The 15,429-nt window shown below is 42.9% G+C and overlaps 1 protein-coding gene across 1 annotated transcript in view; it reads right to left on the bottom strand.

Annotated features, from left to right (window-relative positions):
* Positions 1 to 477: 477 nt before the first annotated feature.
* The window catches only part of tmem154 (transmembrane protein 154), a 58,658-nt gene continuing 43,706 nt past the window's right edge, over positions 478 to 15,429 (bottom strand). The window contains exons 5-6 of the mRNA XM_072579074.1: positions 13,937 to 13,994; positions 478 to 1,145 (exon numbers count right to left, since the gene is read on the bottom strand). Of these exons, the coding sequence (XP_072435175.1) occupies positions 1,130 to 1,145; positions 13,937 to 13,994 (74 nt within the window). The 3' untranslated portion in view covers positions 478 to 1,129. The remainder of the gene's footprint in view (positions 1,146 to 13,936; positions 13,995 to 15,429) is intronic.

The following is a 15,429-nucleotide window of genomic DNA, read 5'->3' as shown; positions in this document are numbered from 1 at the left end:
TCTCCGGTCAGTATCCCTCTATTCCCTACTTTTTCATTTATTTATCAAGTTCCCTCTGAAATGTTGCGATTGTTTCCTCCTCCACCACCAGCTCCTCTGGCAGTACATTCTAAGCACTTACCATCCTCTGTGTGAAAAACTTGCCTCTCTCATCTACTTTAAACATACCCCCTTTTATTTTAAACTTATGTCCCTAGTAATTGACATTTTCAGCTAGAAGAGTTGAGTGGTTTTGTGTGCTGAAGTCAGCTTCAATAAGCATATATGTGTAGACTACGTATTTCTTGCACAAAATGTTTGAAATCTATAGGACTATCCATCAAATTATATATTATTTGCCCTCACCATTCATTAATGTGGCACCATATGTCTTTAACTAGATCTAACGGAGTGTGTGAGGGGATTATAATGTTAAAGCAAGGGCCCAGATGGTCATCTTTAAAAGATGATTATGATAAACTGAATAAACAGAATGAGTTTACATCTTAGAAATATTATTTACTTCCAAAATTCCATCCTGCCTCTACATTTTTAGACATAATTGTGCTGCATTAACAAGTGAGAAATGCAATACCTGCATATGTATTGTTTCTTCCTCTCCATCTAATATTTGTCTCATGTTTGTCCTACATCAACTTTAACCTTGCTGAGCGAGTTAGCATTTTTTAAAAACAGAATCTTAGTAGGTTCGGTAAATCAAATACATTTCTGTAGGAATCACTAAAAATCAGCAAAATCTATTTCATAAAACAGCGACATGTACAATAAAAGAGACAGAAAATTCTTGGAATAAGTAATTTTGCCAGCAGCAGGGAAGTTACCATTTCAGATCAGGTCCCTTCGCCAATTTACTCTTCTAAATCTTTACAGACTTGCCATACATTACCATCATTTGTTTATTTTTTTAAATTTCAGATTTTTAGCCTCTGCAGTTCTAACCCTTTTTGCCTTTAAAAATCTGGTTAACAAACTAAAAACAAATATTTCCTGTTTAAAACAGTCATGAAATATCAATCCATAAACAAACAGATCTAAAAGAAGAAATAAAGCCATCCAGATATGCTGTTGTGCAAATGAATGTCTCCATTCAAAGATAGGAATCAGTCTTTGTCAAACTTGAAAAAAGGTTTCATAATTCCGGGTCCCTGTAAAACAAGTTGAAAAACAGACAACTATCAGTCACAAGCAGCTTGAACAGCTCAGACAGAAATAATACACTCCTTCATCCCACACTGCCAATCACAAAGAGCTCTGTATAACCAAGTAAACGCAGCACTGATGGAAACCCAATGTTGGCTAGAGGAGTTGAACCAGCATCTGTTCAACATTGAAAATGACAAGATTCTAACTTGAATTCACCAATAAGAATTTGCAGAAGTCCACAATATATGACATTGACTTTATTTTCCCAATTATTTAAACAGCTGTGAGCATCTGGTGATAGAGAGACACATTGAATGGACAACCAAGAAGGTGCCAGGTTTAATTTCTAGTTTATGCTCAGTGAGCTGACATAGTTAAAAACCACACAACCCCAGGTTATAGTCAAACAGGTTTATTTGGAAGCACTGCTCCTTCATCAGGTGGTTATGCTGACCAGCAATCTGCACTCTTCAATTTCTGCAACAGCTCTGGATAAGAGAAGGGAAAAGCCACCACATTTTCCAGTCACATTAGCTGGAATTTCTGTGGATTGTGTTAGGGCAGGACCGGCTATGATGCCTATTTTCAGAGAATCTACCTGTTAAATCTAACTGGCTGAACTTACAGGTGAAAAATGATGCCATTTATGTATTTGGCAAAGTCCTGACAATTACCGATACCTTTGAGGCCACACTCCAGAAACAGTTAGCAACTTTAGGAGAGAAAGGAGAGATGGAAAAAGGACCAAAAGGGATCATTTGTGAAATCTACCGTATATACTCATGTATAGGTTGATCTCCTGCATAAGTAAACCCTTTATTTTTGCCAAAAAATCCAGAATTTTCCATATACCTCATGTATAAGTCGATCCTAGTTTTTCAAAATTGTGTGTTGTATAAATACCTTGACCACTGGCTCATATGCCTATTAGCTTCTGCACGTGTGTAGATCTACAAGCACATTACAGCAGTGGTAACTGGAATACAGTGCGACAGTACCATTCTACTGTTATTTTGTAGAAAAATATTCAATAATGGCCATAATTCTTTGTCCTTTTGTTGCTTATTATTTTATGCAGCAATCTGGCTCTTTTTTGTCCATGTTTTGACTCATGCCAAGCATGAATTTCATTCCCTTGAAAACAATACCTGGTGTATAAGTCGACCCCCTAGTTCCAGCTTTAAAAACTGTCTTCAAAACTTGACCTATGCACGAGTACATACAGTATTCATCACTACTTGATAACAACAGAGGCAACTTAGACAGAGAGTGGTGGTGGAGGGTTGTTTTTCAGACTGGAGGCCTGTGACCAGTGCTGTGCCACAAGGATCGGTCCTGGGTCCTCTACTTTTTGTCATTTATATAAATGATCTGGATGCGAGCATAAGACGTACAGTTAGTAAGTTTGCAGATGACACCAAAATTGGAGGTGTAGTGGACAGCGAAGAAGGTTACCTCAGATTACAACAGGATCTGGACCAGATGGGCCAATGGGCTGAGAAGTGACAGATGGAGTTTAATTCAGATAAATGAGAGGTGCTGCATTTTGGGGAAGCAAATCTTAGCAGGACTTATACACTTAATGGTAAGGTCCTCGGGTGTGTTGCTGAACAAAGAGACCTTGGAGTGCAGGTTCATAGCTCCTTGAAAGTGGAGTTGCAGGTAGATAGGATAGTGAAGAAGGCGTTTGGTATGCTTTCCTTTATTGGTCAGAGTATTGAGTACAGGAGTTGGGAGGTCATGTTGCAGCTGTACAGGACATTGATTAGACCACTGTTGGAATATTGTGTGCAATTCTGGTCTCCTTCCTATCGGAAAGATGTTGTGAAACTTGAAAGGGTTTAGAAAAGATTTACAAGGATGTTGCCAGGGTTGGAGGATCTGAGCTACAGGGAGAGGCTGAACAGGCTGGGGCTGTTTTCCCTGGAGCGTCGGAGGCTGAGGGGTGACCTTATAGAGGTTTACAAAATTATGAGGGGCATGGATAGGATAAATAGGCAAAGTCTTTTCCCTGGGGTCAGGAAGTCCAGAACTAGAGGTCATAGGTTTAGGATGAGAGGGGAAAGATATAAAAGAGACCTAAGGGGCAACGTTTTCACACAGAGGGTGGTACGTGTATGGAATGAGCTGCCAGAGGATGTGGTGGAGGCTGGTACAATTGCAACATTTAAGAAGCATATGGATGGGTATATGAATAGGAAGGGTTTGGAGGGATATGGGCTGGGTGCTGGCAGGTGGGACTAGATTGGGTTGGGATATCTGGTTGGCATGGACGGGTTGGACCAAAGGGTCTGTTTCCATGCTGTACGTCTCTATGACTCTATAACTCTAAGTAGACAGTGATATCTCTATCTGACAAGATAGAATCAGCAAAATAAAAATAGATTAAAATGCAAATTTCAAAAACTGGCCAAAGCCAGCACATCCTTTGAATGTACAGTGCTTGTGTTGGTACTGTTACCCTCTCCAACTCCCCACCCACCCAGAAATGTTAATATTCAGATTCTTGAATCAAATCACTTTGTAAAATTGCAGATGAAGGTAATGGTTAGCTGAAAGATTACAAACATTTCATACTATAAATACATTGAAAGAAAATGTTTATCCTAAAGTGCAAGCGATTAAGCAATCCATCCAAAGGCACAAACTGAAAACTATGCCCCATACAAATTCCTCTGATTTTTGGGCAATCAATGAGAATTTTGACAGAATTGAGATGTTTGCTGGGGTGACAGCCACACAAACACACTTCACATTCACTGACTCTAAATGGCTCCCTACCAATGATATGGACTGACCTGCAACTGTGGGTCTCTTTTTGCTCTTGTCTTTTGTGAAGAGAGGGATAACAATTTCAATCCTTCTGTCCTCTGGACATGTTTAACAAGCACTGGACAATTGTGGACAAAACACTTCAATTTCAATCTCAGTAACCAAGGATTCTTCTGATACGGACAAGCCAATTCTTACTTTGAACCTTTTAACTATCTCATCTTTACCTATTTCTATCTTCTCCAGCTTCTCGACTGCCTGCTCCTTTGGTGGGACAGTGCTGACAACTTCCTTGTTGATGTAAAGTCTTCGGCTCAAATGTCTACCTCATTCTCAACCTCCACGAGTTGATTTTTCTCACCAAGATTGACCCCATGCTTTAATTGACCACACTTTTCTGGTTTGGATATTTATTAAAATTGTTTTAATCTTTTATGCTATCTCTTCTTTGCTCTTGGTCATATTTGTTAGTTGATTATTTATTCAGGCTGGTTCTCTACGGAATTACGAACCAGACATTTATCATAAGCCTCCTGTTCCTGCATCATTTTAATCTCAATAGGTTTATTTATCCAAGTACTCTAGAATTGGATGCTTGTGGAACTGTGTCTAGTCTGGACCCAAACAATACTGTCTTTAAAGATGGTTTTGCAGTGATGGGGTTGTTGTGAGGTGCTGGGGCCAGGGCGCACACCTCCATCTTACGTTCCTTCACCAGAAGAACTGGGAGGATCATAGACTCCTTACAGTGCAGATGGAGGCTGTTCAGCCCATAGAGTCTACACCAATCCTCCAAAGAGCATCCCACCCCACCCAGCACACCCTATTTCTGCATTTCCCATGGCTAACTTACCCAGCCTGCACATCCCAGGACACTACGGGCAATTTCCCATGGCCAATCCACCCTAACCTGCACATCTTTGGACTGTGGGAGGAAACCGGAGCACCCGGAGGAAACCCACGCAGACACGGGGAGAATGTGCAAACTCCACACAGTCAGTCACCCAAGGCAGGAATCGAACTCGGATCCCTGGTGCTGTCAGGCAGCAATGTTAACCAGAAAGAATGCTACCATTAAGAATGTATTTCAGACAATGTTTATACTTTGAGAGATTGTGTTCTGTGCTGTTTAGACCATGGTATATTTATATTTTAATCATTGTATTAGTGAGTGTGTAAGATTAGATTAGATTCCCTACAGTATGGAAACAGGCCCTTCGGCCCAACAAGTCCACACTGATCCTCCGAAGAGTAACCCACCCAGACCTATTCCCCTTCCCTATATTTACCCCAGACTAATTACCTATTACTATGGGCAATTTTAACATGGCCAATCCACCTGACCTGCACATTTTAGGATTATGGGATGAAACCGGAGCACCCAGAGGAAACTCACACAGACACGGGGAGAATGTGTGGAGTTTGCACAGTCACCCAAAGCTGGAATCGAACCTGGGTCCCTGGGGCTGTCAGGCAGCAGTGCTAACCAGAAAGAATGCTACCATTAAGAATGTATTTCAGACAAGGTTTATACGTTGAGAGATTGTGTTCTGTGCTGTTTAGACCTTGGCACATTTACATTTTAATCATTGTATTAGTGAGTGTGTAAGGAACGAGTGCTTTACAAACAGTGATTGACTCGAGGCCTGAGCTGAGAGAACCTCTCACCTTGCTTTCTTTCATATTGGTCTCCTCATCCACAACTTACGAGGTTTCTTTTCCTGCTGGGACTTAATGTATCACATAACTGTTACCCTGCCAGTCCTCAATGCCCACCCTATTTCATATCTTCAATGCCATGTTTATTATCCAGAAGCAAATATAGCGCGATATCAGCTGTAAAAAAAGAGGAGGAATGTATCACCACTAGTACACAGTCTTACTGCTGTCTTCGTCCTTAGCTCTACACAGTGGTAACTTGTGAGAGCATTGCCTGTGTGTATTCCTCCTTGGCAGCTTTCATATCTCAGAGTCAGAGTCGATGATTAAGACAGCAGTGGAAGCCACAGTCGTGAGTGTTCAGAAAGTGAAGAGGTTTCAGTGGCTAGTTATTCTCTCCCCTACTCATTGTGAAGCAACACTGTAATATTCGGTAAAATATGATGAAGCCTGCCCTGATTACCTTTAAACTTCCGATGTATCTATTGACAGGTGAGGTGCCATTCACCTTTCTTACTGATTCCATCCATACAGTGAGCCGTTGTACAATTCTCCACGTCAGAAAAAGGACCATTCTTCTGGCTAATATCCCTATTACAGCATCTCTCGAGCTACATCTAAATCTGACAGAGATTTCCGCAGTTTGAGTTTACTGAATACTCAGAAGCAGCACAGCTTGAAGGTGAACAGCGGGTATTTTAGGATTTCTGCATGAACTGAAACATCCCCTTGATCTGTGCACTTTCCGTGCGCAATATGTGCTCTATAATGTAGAAATAAACTGATCAAGTGTTATGATGTACGATCAACTCAGTCTACTGTGCCCAAATCAAACTGACCCCTGCCATAATGCTATTTTAAACTCAACACAAACCTGGACACAATACTGCCCAAAGTCCAGTAGTTAATGTACTAGATGAGAGCAACTTATTCAATACTCAAGTCAAAGAAAGCTGTCAGAATTCATTCCTTTGTGAAATAATGACTGAAACAAAGATATAACAAGGGAACTGGCAGAACTGCAAATCCTTTGCAAAATGTTCACCAGAGCAGTGCTGGATGAGTTCCTGACATTTATATCAACTGGACCTCAATAGTTTCCTTATTTGAAAAGACTCAGCAAAATGCAAGTACTGAATCTTTACACAGAGCTTTAACAATGCAATAGTTGCCTCAACGGTACAGTTGCCTGGTATTCTATCCTTAACTCTAGAGGTCAGGCTTTGAGCTAATTGTGAATTGATAAACCAGAAGCAAGCCTTATGTTATGGAAAACCTCCATCTAACATATTCTCCAAGTGTTTTTGTCCTGTCATCAACTCCAATCTCCAGCCAGAATATCAAACAGATGATCCATCTCAGCCTGCTCCAATGGTCTCCATCATCATGGATCCCAGCCCTTAGCCAATTCAATTCATTCCACATGATATCAAGAGATGGTTAAAGGCACTGGGCGCTGCAAAGTCTTTGGCTCTGACAACATTTCAGTGATAGTACTAAAGACCTGTGCTCCAGGTGAAGGAAAATAAAGGAAACAAACAGCAAATGCTGGAGAAACTCAGGAGGTCAGGCAGCTTCCATGGAGCTGGACCCCTAGCCAAACTGTTTCAAAACAGCTACGACCCTGGCACCTACCCAACATTGTGGAAAATTGCCGAGGTACATTCTGTACATAAAAAGCAGATTAAACCCAACTTGGCAAATTGTCATTCCCATCAGTCCACTCTTGCTCACCAAGTGACCCTGTCAACAGAACTATCAAGCAGCACCTGCTCAACAATAACCTGCTCAGTGACGCCCAGTTTGGGTTCCATCAGGGCTATTCACCTCCTGACCTCATTACAGCCTTGGTTCAAATGTGGACAAAAGAGCTGAATTCCAGAGGGGAGGGGAGAGGGACAGCCCTTGATATCAAGGCTGCTTTTGACTGAGTGTGACATCAGGAACCCTGGCAAAACTGGTATCAATGGATATCAGGGGGCAAATTGCCCACTGGTTAGAATTATACCTGACAAAGAGGAAGATGGTTGTGGTTGTTGGAGATCAGTCATCTCAGCTCCAGGACATCTCTGCAGGAGTTCCTCAGGGGAGTGTCCTATGTCTAACCACCTTCAGCTGCTTCATCAATGACCTTCCCTCCATCATAAGGTCAGAAGTGGGGATGTTTGCTGATGAATGCACAACGTTCCGTATCATTTATGTCTCCTCAGACTCTGAAGCAGTCCGAGTCCAAATACAACAAGATCTGAACAATATGCAGTGATAGGTGGAAGGCATGTAACTTATGTGCCACTCAAGTACCAGGCATTCACCATCTGCAACAAGAGAGACCCTAATCATCGACTCTTGACATTTCAATGGCATTATAAATAATAACTCCTCATTGTTAACATCTTGGGAGTTACCATTGACCAGAAGCTGAACTGGACTGGCCATTTAAATACTATAGCAACAAGAGAAGGTCAGAGGCTAGGAAACCTGCAGTGAGTAACTCAACCCTTGTTTCCTCAATGCCTGTCCATTATCCACAAGGCACATGTCAGGAATGTGATAGAGTACTCCCCACTTGTCAGGATGAATACAACTCCAACAGCAGTTAAGATGCTTTTACCATCCAGGACAAAGTCGCCAGCTTGATTAGTACTCCATCCACCAACGTCAACACTCACTCCCTTCACCACTGAAGCACGTGTGGCAACATCATGCACCATCAACAAAACACACTGCAGTAACATGTCAAGACATATTCAATAGCACCTCCAAACTCACAATAACTAGCACCAAAAACAGCGAGGGCAGATACATGAGGACGCCACCAACTGCAAGTTCCAGTTCAAGCCACACACCAGCCTGACTTAGAAATATACCACCTTCCCTGCAGTGTCACTGGATCACTAGAATGGAACTGCTACCTTAACAGAATTGACAGTGTAGGAAAACTCAAGGAATCCAGTAATTCAAGAAGGCAATGCCCTACTGACCTCTCCAGGGCAATTACAGATGAACAATAAATGCTGGCCCAGCCAACTATGGCTACATTGCATTATCAGATATACAAAGGATGGTGTAAAATCCTCAAACGCTGTGTTACTAGTGTCTATCATCACGTGAACCTTATAATTGCAGAGGTAGGATGGTTGGATACTGTCAAAGTGAAGAAGGAAGGTGAAGGAAAATAAAGGGAACAAACAGCAAATGCTGGAGAAACTCAGGAGGTCTGGCAGCTTCTGTGGAGAGAAATAGAGTTAATGCTTCATGACTGTACTTCAGAACTGAAAGGTGTTGGAAAATAGGCTTTTTTACACTTTTGATAAACGTGGAAGAGGATCAAGAGGACAGATGGTGTAAAAAACAAAGAGGTTGTGAATAGTGGAGAAAGAAGCAATGAGATGTAAAGCGAGTGAAAACTGAAGTGTGATTGGGGGGGATTATTCCCCTCAAAGTGCAGAGTAAACAAGATGTAAATGTGACAGTGTGAGAGAGGCAGTGGGCAATGGAAGGAAAATGGACAAAAATGTTATTGTGGGATTTGAGCCTTATCTTTATAAAATGCATTCTGGGTGAGTGGGTTGGGATGCTGACAGAATGGGATGGGATGAGCAGAGATTTACCCAGTTCAGCAGGATTAAATTGATTTGGTTGTGGCACTGTTAGTAACAGGCCCTTTAACCTAAGCCTGTACAACTTTGGAGCTGCAGACCCAACTCTGGGCAACTGAAGAACCCAACTGGAGCGAGGGAGCGAGGGAGGGAGGATTGAAACATCAGGGTGAAACTTGACAAGCAGTTCCCATCTCCAATTGGAAAATACTGGGCCGAGGGTCTGAGCAGCAATGTCAGCAGCCTTGTCTGGGGATGGCATGAGGACAGTATCTCACCACCCCCTCGGCTGACAGCTTCATTCCTGGTGAAGGGTGTTTGCCCAAAATCCCAATTCTCCTGCTCCTCGGATGCTGCCTGACCTGCTGTGTTTTTCCAGCACCACTCTAATCTTGACTCTAATCTCCAGCATCTGCAGTGCTCACTTTCGCCCTGGAGTACAGGAGAGTTAACAGAAAGGAAGTAAATGTCCCCGTGAAGGAAAACAATTGGTTAAACTGAGGCTAGGAAAAGACAAAAAACAAACAATCCTTGGAAATTTACAGCAATAGAAACCAATGGTGGTTGTGCTCCTTCTTGAGCAGCCCTTGTTTCTTTTACTCTTTCTGCTTGTTATCCTTCCTCAATCCCTCTCGCAGTTTTCTCTCGTCTCCCTGGGTAATGGTGATTGCCAGTCCTATTGTCACCACATCGCTTCGGCTCTCAAATTCCTGGTAATTTCTACTGCCGGGCTGGCTCTCCTTTTCCAGATGACACCCTCTTTCACGTCTGCAGCTGCTCCCAGGTTCCCTTTGAAGTTTATCTTCTGGCACATTCAGACACAGTTCATCGAAATAAAAACCCTGCATCGAGCAGTCCTCAGGAACAAGGAACCCGGATATCACTGAAAAGAGAGATGTACAGTAACCTTCAGGAATTAACTGTGCTTCCTTCGACAGCACCTTCCAAGCCCACAAGCCAGTTCCATCCAGAAGGTCAAGGATATATATCGTCTTCCAATACTTGCTATTGGTGATCGTTAAATGTGAACATCTGCTTTTGCTTTTAATTTGTTGTAATAAGAAGACTTGTTGACAAGGAGGAAATCAATGGGCACATCTGTTCCCATGCTGTATATCTCTATGATTCTGTGATTCTATCTCATGACTGCTTGAAGCTATCATTTGTTATCTGTGTTCCCTGACAATTACTGATCCTAGGTGAAGTACGATTTGGAAGCAGATGGCTAGCATTGCTTATTCAGTGACAACATGATTGCAATTGCTCCTTGGAGGGCCATGAAGTGAATGGTGCAAATAAGGCTCTGGTAAAGAATAAGGGAACCTGTAACGTCTGCTCCCCACTTTACATGCTGCCCTCACCACCTTCTGAACCATCTGACATGGTAAGGTTCCAGCCTCGTGTTCAGGCCCCGGCCCACAAATTCTCCCCTGACTCTTCGTTCCCTTTTCTGTTGCTGCAGCCTAAGGGCCCTTCAGCCTCCCCGCCTTTCAGTTTATCATCTTTACATCTCTATTAATGTGATTCATGTCACCATCTGAGGTTGGAAGATGGAGTAAATCAAAGAGTAGAACCAACACAAAGCAAATACAAAATGATCAGCAGACCATGACAGGAAAGAAAAGATGCTCCAAATCGAAAGTAAACCAATCGATAAGACAAGAATGTATGATAAAAGGTTAAAACTAAAGACTCTATATCTGAAAACAGTAGACAGAGAGAAAAATATAGGTGAACTGAGGGCACAAATATTAATGAACAAACAGGATGTGATAGTCGTTGTCGAGCTGAGTGCGGGATGATGTGGATTGGATCTGAATCCTGAAAGATACAGGACATTAGGGAATGGTGGTAGGGTGGGTCTTTAAGTTACTGATGATATGAGCACCACAGAGAGAGATGACCTAAGTTCAGGAAACCAGGTTGTAGAAATGGTATGACTCTCTACGTGATGAGAAATGATAAAGCCAAGAAGTCACCCCTGCACCTCTCCTCCCCAACAGTAACCAGATGACAAGGTGAAGCATAAAGGAAGAAAAAATGCCAGCTTATCAGAAGGTCATGTCAAAGGTTAGGGGAGATTTTAATCTACCCTTCGACTACCAAGTTAGATGGACACAGCTAGCCTAGATTAGGAGTTCATACAATGTTTTTGGGACATTTTCTTAAAACACCGTGTTCTGGAGCCAACCAGACAGCAGGCAATACTCCACCTGTTTGTGCAAAGAGATAGGATTAATCAACAAGCTCATAGTGAAGGTATCTCTGGGTAGACGTAACCCAGGTTAATATGGTTGAAGTTTACAATCTGTTTAAAGGAGGGAGAGGTGGGTCCAAGCCTACTCTTTAAAATTTAAATACAGACAATTAGACAGGCATGAAAACAGAGCTGGCAAATTAAATTAAAGAATAGACCAATAGAGATGGATTGCAAACATTCAAGAGAGCGTGTCAGAATACACAGAATAGACACAGTCTGAAGTGGAAGGAAAAGTCCAAAGGATAGACAACCATCTGCGGTCAAGTCAAAATGAAAATTAAAGAACGAATAGATTAATTCTGCGGAGAAAGGTGGCAAGTCAGAAGATTGGAAGAATGTGGAAAACAGCAAAGAATGACCAAAATAAAGCAAAAACAAAATTAGAGTACATGAGAAAATTAATCTGAAATATTAAAACAGTGCAATGTTCTATGAACATTCAAAGAAAACAAAGATAACAAAGTGAACATTGGTCCTACAAAGTCAAACTGGAGAATTAAAAATGGAAAATAAAGAAATGAGAGATGAATTGACCAGGGATGGTGCATCAGACTTCACTATTAAGGATACAAATCACATTGCAGAGTCATAGAGGTGTACAGCATGTTAACATGCCCGTTCAGATTTCTTCATTTTCCAACAGTCTGCCAAGCCCCAGCAAGGGGACAGAGAGCAACTGCAGAGCACCTGAAAAATAGGCCCCACCACTGAGTCTGAGGCTGCCACCAGCTCGCATACTGGCATCTTCAATGTGGGCAGCATTAAAACCTGCACGAGCTGTGTCACTGGGCATAAGTGGACTTTACTCACCGAGGGGGGGGTGAGGGGAAGGGGGGAGGGGGAATGTTTAGTGCATCCATTGCCAGGAAGAAGAATGAAAGGAGTACATCCACTCACAGACAGCATGGAAACAGGTCCTTCAGCCCAACAAGTCTAGACCAACCCTCCAAAGAGTAACCCACTCAGACCCAGCTCTGCCAACAGGCAGTGGAGGAGTCCAGTGCCCAGTTGGTAGAGGGCATTGATAGATCTTGTTCACATCCTCTGTTCCATCCCTCTGTCCTGCTATGGACAACTGAGGCATGGTCACTACCATCTTCCTTTACCTTTGTAACCTTTATCAGGATCACCAACTGCTCTGTCTTTTCTGTGAGGGTTTGACGGTATTCCCTGCTAAATCCAGGAACTCAACAAAAATCACATTGAAAAGCATTCCAGATTCCATTTCAACACTTTGCAATAGAGAAAATGATCAAAACTCCCCACCGGTGTTTTAGCTGCTTGGTTGTTGAAAGGAAGAGAAGGGCAGAGGTCACCTTGCAGCTTCATTCCCTGACCCTGCTACAGTGATGTGCAACTTTGTTGTTGGCAGAGGTGTTGCCCAAATTTGGGATCTTCCATTCCATCAGCTGGTTAGGATAGCACTTCTCCACAGGCCTTTGAGCCAAACTGGCCATATCCTTGTGGGAACTATTTGAAACAGCCTTTACCTGCTGCCAGTGTCGTGCACCACCTGAAAGCATGACCATGGTGGTGCTAAGCAAATGAACTCCATTCCTATAAACTTTGACTTTGCAGTACTTTCCTGTTTTGAAAGCAGAATTCTAACCCTGAAGTGTACTAAACACTGAGCCATATACATTTTTTTTAATCTACTATTCAAAATAATTAAACTTTTATTTTAAAAATCCCCGCAGTAAGGAAACAGGCCCTTCAGCCCAATAAGTCCAGACCAACCCTCCGAAGAGTATTCCATCCAGACACGCTCCCCTATTACTCTACATTTCCCCCTGACTAATGCACCTGACCTACACATCCCTGAACACTATGGACAATTCACCCAACCTGCACATCTTTGGATTGTGGGAGGACACCCACACAGACAAAGGGAGAACGGGCAAACTCCACACAGACAGTCACTGGAGGCTGGTATCGAACCCAGGTCCCTGGCACTATGAGGCAGCAGGACTAACCACTGGGCCACCATGCCACCTACTATTCTTTCATGACTGGGCTTTTCAATTATAGATGATGTTGGCTTCTTGCTTTCTTACAGTGTCAACATGTCAGAATTTGGCAGTGCCACAGTTCTTGTTATTATCAAACTAAATCGTAACACTCCCTTTAATTCTCATTGCCAAGTTACAATGAATCATCTTTCTGCTTTTGAACCCAGTCTTTGTGCATCCTCTGCTGCTGTATTCTGTGCTTGTGCTGTCTGTCACATGAGGCAGAACCACCTCCTGCTAGTTCTTGCTGGAGCATGCCACAGTTCGTATAATTGTGGCTTTCCAGTGGAAAGTGTGATGAAATACACTACTATATAAATGTGATTAATGTTGATAAATTATTTAATTAACCTGTAACCAGCAAAATGTTTCAAAATTATTCATGATTTGTTTATATGCTACATTGTCAAAGCAATTAAATACAGCGAAATATTTTCCTTCAGAATTATAAAACTGAGATTTTCTTTCTCTCTTACTTTCTCTCTGTCACTTACCTTGATTTGGATTTCAGGTCTTTTTCTTCACTGATGTCTGGTAAACTGTCTTGTGGAGCTGAAAGGATTTAGGAAATTATTTAGGATTTCACAGATGGAACGCTTCAACACATCAAATGTTACATCGTGTCTGACTGGTGGACAAGGGCACTCCTCGTTTGAGAACCTTCCTCAGCTTCTTTCTCAGCTTAAAACAGAGCTAAACTTCACAGCGCCACTCAGGACACGGGCAAGGAAAGCTAACATCAAAACACAACAGGTCAGACTGGAACTGCAATGTCCATACATTGCTTCCGGATGTGAATGAAAATGGCAAACATACAAACATTTCACACATCAGTGCAGTAGGGATGGCATTAAAACATTTAGAAACAGGTTAACTGGAGTTCCATGGCGCATTTCTGATTTTGCCATGGGTACATGGGGATTATGGAACATCGGAGTCTTACAGGGTTAAAAAAGGCAGCAAGTTAGCAAGCACTCGGGATTGGTTCCCTGAGACAGCCATTGAGAGAGCCAGTGTAGGTGAGGCAGGGTAAACACAAGGTAGGAGTGGAGAAAGGTAATAGCACTGCCTGGAGGTCAGGGTGGGGTTTGTCCCTTATAATGAAGGCTTTCCACAAAGAGAGAGACCCAATTACCAAGAGTCTCATCTACCCACGATTCAGATTCTCCATTGAGGAGGAGCAGCAGCATCAGAGGCAGGCAGGAGTGGGGCATCACCAACTTCAGAGCCTGCAACAGGACCAACAGCAGAGCGGGCAGGCCAGAGAAATGCAGAGAAGAATATGGCGACTGCTTCCTGCTGCAGAACAGGCTAATCCCAGGAGAGAGTCTCATGTCTGACTGACTGGCTCTCTGTGCCATCCTGTGGGGATGAGCTGGGATCCCTGGGGTTCAGTGAGCTACCAATACTAAAGGTGCTGAAAGCTCACCGTGCTTCTGAATCACACCTCCCAATATTGCAGAGATCCTCAGAACAATCTCCTTGTCTGCAGCTCTTTGTGACATCGGGGGGATAACTGGTGCCTAGCACCAAAGGTGACAATCAGGTCAAAGGATCTACCAGCTTCAAGGCCATTGCTGGACACCCCTAGGGCCAGCCAGGCCCTCATCACCAGAAAGGCTTTCCACTGACTCAGTGTCGAACTGGTCTGTGACCACGGGAGATAGAGCCTTCAGGACTGTCTCCAGGTCTTGTGTAGCAGCCGCGACATGTGTGTACTTCAGAAGTCTAAGGTGCTGCAGCTTTAAAAGTCACAAGTGTCTTTCAAAGATGGAAACTAGGGGACAAGAGCTATCTACTAAAGACATGGATTCTCAGGCCTTTGAGAACCCCACACACAGGTGCAACATACAGGACAATCCATCATAGGTCAAACAGAGTGACAATCCAGCAAGGCCAATAAGCTCCTGAACAGGAGGTCTGGAGCCCAAATCAGTCTGCTGCAGGTCTTCAGTATGCCCCTGTAAAGGTCTCCTGAAGGTGCTCA

This window comes from Chiloscyllium punctatum, chromosome 1 (assembly GCF_047496795.1).
Source record: "Chiloscyllium punctatum isolate Juve2018m chromosome 1, sChiPun1.3, whole genome shotgun sequence".
NCBI lineage: Eukaryota > Metazoa > Chordata > Chondrichthyes > Orectolobiformes > Hemiscylliidae > Chiloscyllium > Chiloscyllium punctatum.
The sequence above is the reverse complement of the archived record's forward strand: the minus strand, read 5'-3'. Positions and strand labels throughout refer to the sequence as shown.